The sequence below is a fragment of the Lepidochelys olivacea genome (genome assembly GCF_965140295.1).
Source record: "Lepidochelys olivacea isolate rLepOli2 genome assembly, chromosome: 7".
Lineage (NCBI taxonomy): Eukaryota > Metazoa > Chordata > Testudines > Cheloniidae > Lepidochelys > Lepidochelys olivacea.
The window spans coordinates 113,629,296-113,640,503 of NC_140417.1; the positions used below are offsets into that span (position 1 = coordinate 113,629,296).

The following is an 11,208-nucleotide window of genomic DNA, read 5'->3' on the forward strand; positions in this document are numbered from 1 at the left end:
ATGGGGCAGGAGTCTCGGGGGAGACCGTCAGGGAGCGAGAAGCAGGGGGGTGGGGGCCAGGCCACGCCTGGCTGTTTGGAGAGGCACAGCCCCCCCTAACCGGCCATCCACACAATTTCCAAAACCTGATGCGGCCCTCAGGCCAAAAAGTTTGCCCGCCCCTGGCCTACATGCTCCTGAAATCCCTGAAAAATGGCTTAATCTTATAAAATATAAGAGACTGAGAGGAAGAAAAACAACAGGCTGAGTAGGAAAGGAGGGTATTTGATGGAGTGAAACTCCTCTACTAACTAATTACTTCTTCAGAGGGAGACAGCAAACTGAAGGAAAGTACTTTTTAAAGTTTTAGATTTTTCTTCTCTTAGGCTAGAGAGGATTTAGTGCTGGTGAAAAGTGCCTCAAGGACAGCCCTAGACCAAGGGCTCGTCTACATAATTTTTTTTACCCCGGTATAACCTAGGGCAGAGGTGGGCAAACTACAGCCCGCGGGCCACATCCAGCCCACAGGACCCTCCTGCCCAGACCCTGAGCTCCTGGCCCTCCCCCGCAGCCTCAGCTCACTGTGCGGCCAGTGCAATGCTCCCGGCAGTGGGGCTGCGAACTCTTGCCAGGCAGCGCAGCTGCAGAGCCGCGGCCTGACCCGGTGCTCTGTGCTGCGCGGTGGCGTGGCTGGCTCCAGCTGGGCGGCACGGCTGCCTGTCCTGGTGCTCTGGGTGGCGCAGCTGTAGCGGTAGGGCGGTAAGGGGGCAGGGAGCAGGGGGGGTTGGATAGAGGTCAGGGGAGTTTGGGGTGGTGGTCAGGGGGTGAGTGTGTGGACAGGGGTCGGGGTGGTCAGAGGGCGGTAAACAGGGGGGTTAAATGGGGGCAGGGGTCTCGGGGGGGCAATCCGGAAGGGCTAGTGGGATGGGGCAGCAGGGGGCAGTCAGGGGCAGGGGTTCCGGGGGCAGTCAGGGAGAAGGGGTAGTTGGATGGGGCAGGAGTCCCGGGGGGCAGTCAGGAATGAGAGGAGGGGTTCAACGGGGCAGCGGGGAGCGGTCAGGGGACAGGTAGGGGTGGATGGGGCAGGGGTTCCAGGGGGGCTGTCAGGGGGCAAGAAGCGGGGGGGGGAGGGGCATGCCTGGCTGTTTGGGGAGGCACAGCCTCCCCTAACTGGCCCTCCATACAATTTCGGAAACCCGATGTGGCCCTCAGGCCAAAAAGTTTGCCCATCCCTGACCTAGGGCCTGGTATGCACATAGATTTTGTATTGATATATTTATTTTATTTAAAAAACACACACACACACACACCCAAATGAAATAGTTAGTTATACTGGTAGAAATTGTGTTCATCTACAGAACAAGTACAGAACTAGCAGAAGTGCAAGATTCCTGAGAACACGCTTTAACCCTGATAGGGAGGGATCACCCATAAGGGTGAAAAGGTAGTTCAATCTCCACAGCCAATTATCATCTACCCACTGAAACTAATAGGGCATTACTACTGCCAATTTGAATAATGATTTTTTTTCTAAAAGCATTGATACTTGTCTTCTAGGATCTGGACCAAGACCAAACACAATTCAAAGTTTACTAATGAGCTACCACATATGAAGGAGCCACCTTAAAGTTATAGGCAAAAAAGGGAAATATGTATTTACTCATCTCAGTTATATTTAACCCATGGAAATAATCTTATTATAAATTTATTATATTCAACCATTTTAATTAAAGTTTAATTAAGTTTCCATGGGTCATGACCAATTCTCAGTCCTCAATTACACAAAGAAAAGTTTTCGGCCTTCAGGAATAAATTTTAAATCCCAATTATAAAAAAAATGATGTGTGTGTTCCTAGCTCAGATGGCTGGAACACAATAAACAGAACTGCAAAAGCCGCCCACTGTAGTCGGCAGCGACTGGCAATGGCCTCTGGTCACCCGCTCCAGTAGCCAACACTTCGCTGATGAGCCTGTGCTCTAGTTTGCTCCATGAGCTTTGAAACACACCACTGACCAGCTTCTTTCTGGATACTTTACTCACAAACAAAGTCAGCTCCCAGACTGCTGCACTGGGCAGCACAACAAGGGGAGGAGGTGAGCAGCCCTCTGTGGAGAGAGAAGTGGTTCAGGACTATTTAGAAAAGCTAGACGAGCACAAGTCCATGGGGCCGGATGCGCTGCATCCGAGAGTGATAAAGGAGTTGGCGGATGTGATTGCAGAGCCATTGGCCATTATCTTTGAAAACTCATGGAGGTTGGGGGAGGTCCCGGACAACTGGAAAAAGGCTAATGTAGTGCCCATCTTTAAAAAAGGGAAGGAGGAGGATCCTGGGAACTACAGGCCAGTCAACCTCACCTCAGTCCCTGGAAAAATCATGGAGCAGGTCCTCAAGGAATCAATTCTGAAGCACTTAGAGGAGAAGAAAGTGACCACGGACAGTCAGCATGAATTCATCAAGGGCAAGTCATGCCTGACTAATCTAATTGCCTTCTATGACAAGATAACTGGCTCTGTGGATGAGGGCAAAGCAGTGGACGTGTTATTCCTTGACTTTAGCAAAGCTTTTGACACCGTCTCCCGCAGTATTCTTGTCAGTAAGTTAAAGAAGTATGGGCTGGATGAATGGACTATAAGGTGGACAGAAAGCTGGCTAGATCATCAGGCTCAACGGGTAGCGATCAATGGCTCCATGTCTAGTTGGCAGCCGGTATCAAGTGGAGTGCCCCAAGGGTCGGTCCTCGGGCTGGTTTTGTTCAATATCTTCCCTAATGATCTGGAGAATGGTGTGAATTGCACCCTCAGCAAGTTTGCAGATGACATGAAACTGGGAGGAGAGGTAGATACGCTGGAGGGTAGGGATAGGATACAGAGGGACCTAGACAAATTAGAGGATTGGGCCAAAAGAAATCTGATAAGGTTCAACAAGGACAAGTGCAGAGTCCTGCACTTAGGATGGAAGAATCCCATGCACCGCTACAGACTAGGGACCGAACGGCTAGGCAGCAGTTCTGCAGAAAAGGACCTAGGGGTTACAGTGGACGAGAAGCTAGATATGAGTCAACAGTGTGCCCTTGTTGCCAAGAAGGCCAATGGCATTTTGGGCTGTATAAGTAGGGGCATTGCCAGCAGATCGAGGGACATGATCATTCCCTTCTTTTCGACATTGGTGAGGCCTCATCTGGAGTACTGTGTCCAGTTTTGGGCCCCACACTATAAGAAGGATGTGGAAAAACTGGAAAACGTCCAGCGGAGGGCAACAAAAATGATTAGGGGACTGGAACACATAACTTATGAGGGGAGGCTGAGGGAACTGGGATTGTTTAGTCTGTGGAAGAGAAGAATGAGGGGGGCTTTAATAGCTGCTTTCAACTACCTGAAAGGGGGTTCCAAAGAGAATGGATCTAGACTGTTCTCAGTGGTAGCTGATGACAGAATGAGGAGTAATGGTCTCAAGTTGCAGTGGGGGAGGTTTAGGTTGGATGTTAGGAAAAACTTTTTCACTAGGAGGGTGGTGAAACACTGGAATCCGTTGCCTAGGGAGGTGGTGGAATCTCCTTCCTTAGAAGTTTTTAAGGGTCAGGCTTGACAAAGCCCTGGCTGGGATGATTTAGTTGGGGATTGGTCCTTCTTTGAGCAGGGGGTTGGACTAGATGACCTCCTGAGGTCCCTTCCAACCCTGATAGTCTATGATTCTATGACCCAATCATCCCTCCAAAATTAGTACTTTCGATCTAATGGGAATTACAGATCCTTGGGGCAACTGCTAACTATAAAATCTGCCCAACATACAACTCTCAAAACATAAAAAATTATGAGTTGTTGGAAAAAAAAAAGCATGTAAAGTCTCAGGAAACCAGACATCATTCATACAGATTTTCTTCACAGATTTTATAAATATTTGCTGTAACATTTTTCATACACTCAGAACCTTGGAAGGCTACCTCCCAGCTCTCTTACAACCTGACTAGGGGTGGGCCACAAAGACTGAGGTCAGGGTTTTCCCTTCAGTGCCACTCAGCCAGGCCAATGTACACGGTAGAAGTGAACTTTCTGAACAGATTCTGGGAGGTCACATGGGTTTTCCCTTCAGTGCCACTTGGCCAGGCCAATGTACACGGTAGAAGTGAACCTTCTGAACAGATTCTGGGAGGTCACATGGGTGCTCAGCACAGAGTGAAAAGGAAGGGGAAGTTACAGCAAAGGGGCCTTAATGGGATGCAAAGGGTGGGTCCTCTTCCCTACCAGATGGCTGAAACAGGGAAAGTCTCTGGGGATTATTGCCCAGTATTTTTCATTTGATTTGCTTTTGATCTGTGACTGCTTGGTGGATAATAAAACTTGCACTGAGGAAAGGGCCTTAAAAAGTGCGTGTAGCTTTATTTCCCTTCTCTGGTTAGTGAAACCACCCACTAGTTTATATAGGAGGCCATTGACTTCAGGTGTAAAGTTCAGCACGTGTGTAATTATTTGCAGGATCAGAAGTTTAGCTTATAGCTGTTACCATTAGAAATAATAAGCTTTTCTACTTTCTTATTTTATTCATAGATTATAAGACTGGAAGGGACTATTGTAATCATATAGATTCTAGCCTGACCTAAACACAGGCCACAAGATTTCTCTGCTTGTTTCCTGTGTACCTTTAAATAAATCCAAACTTGATTTAAAAATTATCAGCGATAGAGACTCCACCACAGTCCTTGATAAATTATTAGGAAATTATAATGGGAGGGTTTAGTCTGATCTACTCTCAGAAACACATGAGTTATTCGCAAAAAGAAAAGGAGTACTTGTGGCATACCGGGTATGCATCCGATGAAGTGAGCTGTAGCTCACGAAAGCTCATGCTCAAATAAATTGGTTAGTCTCTAAGGTGCCACAAGTACTCCTTTTCTTTTTGCGAATACAGACTAACAGAGTGTTACTCTGAAACATGAGTTATTATATTATATCTAATCAAGTAGACAACACCTCGCTCTGAGTACTTATACAGATGAAGGTAAGGATTCAGGGCAGTATAAGCAAGGTTAAGTGATTCTTTAAAAGAAAAGTCTAGTCATTCATTAAAGTTAGTTTGGGCTAGAAGGAACCTGTCATGACAATAACAGAAAGGAAACTGGAGTTAAAACAAATTAGGTATCTTTGTAATAAGGTACAATTGAGAGATAAGCATCTAGAGAGATTTAGTAAGAATTTACAGATGCTAGGAGCAGCTAACACCTATTGTTATTGCCAATCAGCTATATAATGATACAGAATTATCCTGCTTTGAAGTGAAATTGAGAGCTATTCCAAATGCTCAAAGTTTATAATTTTCTACATGTAAATATCTCTTAAAAGCCCCAAAGGTTAGTATTTAAAAAGACTGAGGCCTGGTCTACATGAGGAAATTAGTGTCGCTCAGGGGTCTGAAAAAATCAACCTAACCCTCAGTGTAGACAGCACTGGAGAATTCTCCCATCAACCTAGCTACTAGCTCTCAGTGAGGTGGTTTACCAGCGCTGACAGAGAGCCCCTCACGTTGGCACAGATAGCGTGTCACTGAAGCGCGATAGTGGTGTAGCTGCAGAGGTACAGCTGCAGCATTTTAAGTGTAGACAAGCCCTTAGCAATTTGCAGAATCAATCTTGACATAACCTGGACCAAACAAACAATGGAGCACATACTTGCTCGAGATTCAATTTCTTTCTATGAAAACAGAAGTGAGGAGTATAGGGGAAAAAAAGAGAGCTAAAAACCAACAATTTGAAACCCCATTTGCTGTGCATTGTCATTCACTTCTTGGCAGCCCTGAAGATTCAACACTGTTTGGATTAGTCAGACACAAATACACCGGTAGGGAGCACATCTGTCTAACGGCAGGGTAAAAACATCTGTTTGTAACAAACCTGTGACAGACTCTCTGGAACATACCAATCAACCCTATCAAATACCTGTAGTCCCACTAAGAATTTGAACCTAAAACAACACAAAACAACAGGAAAACTCACACACAAAATCAAATTCAAGGATGCCTCTGTCTTAAGATGGCACTACTGTACTTGGCTATTATAGTTATGATCATTCTATCAATGTAATACATCACACAGTGGTGGATCTTCATCTGGATTACTGTCTTCATCTTTGCAGGGATTGAGAAGGGCAGCAAAGATAGCTGCTGAGACGGGGGAGGATTTACAGGTAATAAGAGACTGCAAAAAATTAGGATTTTTTAAAGACTGTATTATAAAGAGCTTCAGCAGATACAGAAGAGATGTGTTTAGAAAGCATCCACAAACTAGAATTATTTAGACAGCAAAGGAAAAAGACTAAAGGATATTTTGATTAAGATATTCAAAATTAAGAAAGCAAAATGAAAAATGATTGGCCCCTTATTTTTTCCCCATCACAATGTTGGAACAAGAGGATAATCAATTATTTAAAGGGCAGTACAGTTGGAACAAATGATTACACACTGTGTACGGTCAACCTTTGGAATTCCTTGCCATAGGTCACAGAGTCAGTCACTGTGGCTCGATTATTATTTCATATGTGAAAGCTAAGATAATAAAGTTAATCAACTGTTACCTTGCAAGCTGGAAACTTGGACTATAGGAATATGTGGCCTGGTCTACACTGCGGGGAGGGGAATATCGACCTAAAATACACAGCTTCAGCCATGAGAATAGCGTAGCTGAACTCCCGTACTGTGAAGACACGAGGTGTCGACTGCCGCCACTCCCCCATCAACTCCGCTTCCGCCTCTCGCTGCGGTGGAGTACAGGAGTCAACGGCAGAGCAATCAGGGATTGATTTATCGTGTCTACACTGGACGCGATAAATCAACCACTACCTGCCAATCTGGCGGGTAGTGTAGATGTACCCTCAGTTTCTAAAGTTAATTGTTCCTGTACTTAGAGGGCAGGACAGGAGCATTACGAAAGCGAATAAAACTGCATGCCTGAAGGGATCAGGAAAGCACTATCCCTCTCCACCGTACTGTAGAATGTACCTATGAACTTTACTGGTAAAGTAGAGAACGTTTGCCTCTGTAGCATCAGGCATGGATCACTTCCACAGGAAGGATAAGGCACGAGTGCCCCAACGTGTTCTGAAAATCCTGTTTCTATAGACCAGTGGTTCCCAAACTTTAACAGCCTGCGAACCCCTGTCTCTAAATTGTGAAATCTCATGAACCCCCTCCTAAAAATGAATATTTCCAGGGATTTAAGTTTAAATTTCCTCTGCACTCCGTGGGGCTCCTGCTGCCGGACCCCATTGACCACTCCGGCCAACTGAGCTCCACTGAGCTTGGGCTGCAGGTCCCGCTGACTGCCAGGGCTCGGACTGCCCGCCCCAACTGCCCAGCCCCGCTCTCCCTGGGGCTCAGGCTGCCAGCCCTGCATGGAGTGCTGGGGTTCGGGCTGCTGGCTCCCCCGCTCATGGGGACAGGGCTCGGGCTGCCAGCCCAAACTGTCCTGCCCCGCTCTCCCTGGGGTTCCGGCTGTCCCACCTGCTGCCTCCAATGCCCGGGGTCCTCTGGCCATCATTAGTGAAATTTTTCTGGCAAACCCCCTGTAACTAACATTCTGTAAATCCCAGTTTGGGAACCACTGCTATAGACCTTACAAATAGAAGGTGATTCTAAACTGCTCTGGAGCCAGCTAACCTTCCTTCCCACCTGCTTGATCTGACATAGTCCAGGGTTTATTGACTTCCAGGACACATTGCACTAAGACCACAAAGGAGTAACAACTGGGATTAGAAATCAGAAGTTTCTGGGTCTCAGTACTGTGGTTAGAATACTGTACCACACACCTCTCAAAGAGAAAGTTGTAGCCATGCTCAATATCCTCTCACTTCTGTGAGTTCATGTTTCACTCTTACCATTATAATTCTTACTCTTTATATACTAATCATGCAAATACTACTGAACATAATACTTACTACTGTGAGTAGCCCCACAATACTTGTTGAGCTTACTCATAAGACTAAGAGACACGGGATGAGGACTTCAACTTGTAAACAGGATGCAAAGAGGTGAGCGTTTTGGTTTATAGCAGTCACAAAATTACATGCCTCCCATTTTTTTTAAATTTAATTTATTTTTATTGTTTTACCCTCTAATTGCTTATAATAGCTTTTAATATCTTTACTGATACGCATATTGATTTTTCTTAGTATTGCTTGTGGCCCTAAAATAAACATAGGCACTTTTGATTATATTGGCACACAAATAAGTAAACAATCCTATAAGCCCAGTTCTGGGAATTAATATTTATTAGTTAACTTTCATTGCAGAGCCAGCAAGAATAAAAGTTTTTCACCCAATCCTGCCACCCTTACTCACTTAAGTAGATCCACTGAAGACAATGACACTGCTCACATGAATACTGTTTCCAGGCTCACACGTCCAATATTTGTTGGTCCTACATAAATCTTCTATTTATTATGGTATTTGTACAGGTCACCAACACAGTGTTTTCATTGAAATCACCATCTTTTTAAAAAACTTCACTCATTGGTGGTTTTATAGTTTTAAAAACAATAACCTCAGGAAGAAGATGATCTTGAAAACAAATATGAGCCTAATTTTACACATGACCAGTCCTATTGAAATCAATGTGAGTACTCACATGCATAAAGCTAAGCATGTGTGTAAAATTTTGAAGGATCACATCTGAACGTGCATCTCCCATCAGGTATTAACAACTTTAAGGCAGACCAGTTTTCCTCTCTAAGAACATTTTAAGGGTCACTTTAATAAATTTTATGATTATTCCTACCAATTCACTGCCCATCTTTAACATCTAAACTAAGGCTGTAGTGTTTCAAGCTCCAATCTTGCAAACACTTATGCCCACTGAAGTCATGGGGCTACTCAGGTACTTAAATCTGAGTATATGTATAAGTGTTTGCAGGATCAGGGCCTTACAGGTTTCATAGAGTTGTCAAGATAGTATAGTAAGTCACTTATCTCAAAACACTTTTCACAGATAAATAAAAAATAACAGTAAAGAAAGACAAATCAAGACTTATAGGTCAGTGAGAAAAGCTATGCAAATTCATAAACTAATTTAAAAATCTGGATCTTGTGAAAAGCAAATACAACATGCAAATAGCGAAGACAAAATAAAGCCATCTTGACAAAAAATCATAGCTACATGGTCTGCAAAAGCAGCAAGTTGAGAAATGGGCCCTGCTACTTAACTTCCCAAAATGTAACCTTTTTGGAGGCTATGCAACTGACTTAGCCTGGTAGAAATCCAGTTTGATTTTTCAGTCAATACATTTAAAACAAAAAAGTTTATGTATTAAAAAGCAGAATTTCTGGAGGTTGTTAACTGTGCAAGAAACCAAAGAGAGACCCTGACACTGCTACACCACCACACTGACCAAGAAAATCCGGGGCAGCTCCCCTAACCCAGCTGTAGCTTTACTTGGGTCTGCAAAGCACCCAGCATGTTTTTAGGCACTCAGAAACAATAACTAACAACCCTCCTCCTAAAGGCATCCTCACCTCTGCCTTGGGGCAAAGAAAGGGGAGCTATTAATGTGAATACTGGTCAGTGACTGCTCCACGCTGGCTCTAAAATCCCGTGGGGGGGGGGGAGATGCACCTCTACTTCTCTGCCTGGGCTAATGGGGGGGGGGGTTATTATCGACGACATTACCGGTGGCTGGGCCTCTGGGGAATTTCTCAGCCCGTCTCCAAGGCCCGAGAGAGAGATCTTCGCCTCTCCCCGCTCGCTGCCGGGGACAAGAGGGCTATGCCAGTGACCCTGGGGGCACTGCTCTCAACGGGCCTAGCGTGTCCGGGCTGCCCTCAGCTGCCCCCTTCTCGCTCCCCGCGGTGGGGAGGGTAAATTCACCCCTTCCTTGGGGAAGGGGCCAGTCCGGATAGCATCGGTCCCCATTCAACCCGCCCGGGACCCCCACAGGCAGCTACCCCATCCTTCGCCGCTCTGCCCTGGGGGCAGGCCAAAGGGGGACCGCTCCCCGGGCGGCAGGGGGGTGGCGGGGAGGGGCCGTAACAGCCGCCCCCGGCAGGCACAGGAAGGGGGACAATGGGGATCGCGCCCCCACCTCTGTCACCTCCCTCCCCGGCAGCGGGACCCCGGGTGGGACGAGGGGACACGGAGCGGGAGCAACGCGGAAGGGGAGCAACGGGGCAATCAGCGGGCGCGTTCCCCCAGGCGGCCCCGCTCCTCGACTAGGCCGCAGCTGGATCCCCGGTGTGGCGCGGCCGGGCCGGCCGGCGGCCTTACCGCCTCCACGGCGTGCTGCAGGATGGAGGTGAGCTTGGAGAACATCCTGTCCCTGGACTGGAGCAGCCGCTGCCGGGAGGATCGCGAGAGCTCCTCGATCCGCCGCCTCCGCTCCAGGGTGAGGGCTGCATGCGGGGCGCCTGGCCGCGGGGATCGGGCTAGGGGCGCAGCCAGGCAGCCTCCTGCTCTCCCTCCCCGACAGACACCGTGGCACTGACACCCGCCCGCGCGGCGGCGCCGGCTGCTGAGGAGACGCCTATCCCCGCTCGGCCGGCAGGGGCCGCTGCCCCCACAGCACAGAGCGGGTCTGTGCGGGGGAATCCCCGCCGCTGGGCCTGGGAGCCCGGTCGTGGAGCCCCAGTGGGACTAGCCCCTTCATGGAACCCCCTCCTCTAGCCCTAGTGGGACCAGCCCCTTTGTTTAGCCCCACAGGAACCCCCTCCTCTTGCCCTAGTGGGACCAGCCCCTTTGTTTAGCCCCACAGGAACCCCCTCCTCTAGCCCCACTGGGACCAGCCCCTTTGTTTAGCCCCACAGGAACCCCCTCCTCTTGCCCTAGTGGGACCAGCCCCTTTGTTTAGCCCCACAGGAACCCCCTCCTCTAGCCCCAGTGGGACCAGCCCCTTTGTTTAGCCCCACAGGAACCCCCTCCTCTTGCCCCAGTGGGACCAGCCCCTTTGTTTAGCCCCTTCATGGAACCCCCTCCTCTAGCCCCACTGGGACCAGCCCCTTTGTTTAGCCCCTTCATGGAACCCCCTCCTCTAGCCCCAGTGGGACCAGCCCCTTTGTTTAGCCCCACAGGAACCCCCTCCTCTAGCCCCAGTGGGACCAGCCCCTTTGTTTAGCCCCTTCATGGAACCCCCTCCTCTTGCCCTAGTGGGACCAGCCCCTTTGTTTAGCCCCACAGGAACCCCCTCCTCTAGCCCCAGTGGGACCAGCCCCTTTGTTTAGCCCCACAGGAACCCCCTCCTCTAGCCCCAGTGGG

At 48.1% G+C, this 11,208-nt stretch overlaps 1 protein-coding gene across 1 annotated transcript in view; it reads right to left on the reverse strand.

Moving 5' to 3' along the window:
- The window catches only part of FHIP2A (FHF complex subunit HOOK interacting protein 2A), a 50,299-nt gene extending 39,886 nt beyond the window's left edge, over window positions 1–10,413 (reverse strand). Inside the window, exon 1 of the mRNA XM_084632962.1 lies at window positions 10,225–10,413. Coding sequence (XP_084489088.1) covers window positions 10,225–10,269 — 45 coding nt within the window. The 5' untranslated portion in view covers window positions 10,270–10,413. The remainder of the gene's footprint in view (window positions 1–10,224) is intronic.
- Window positions 10,414–11,208: the final 795 nt, after the last annotated feature.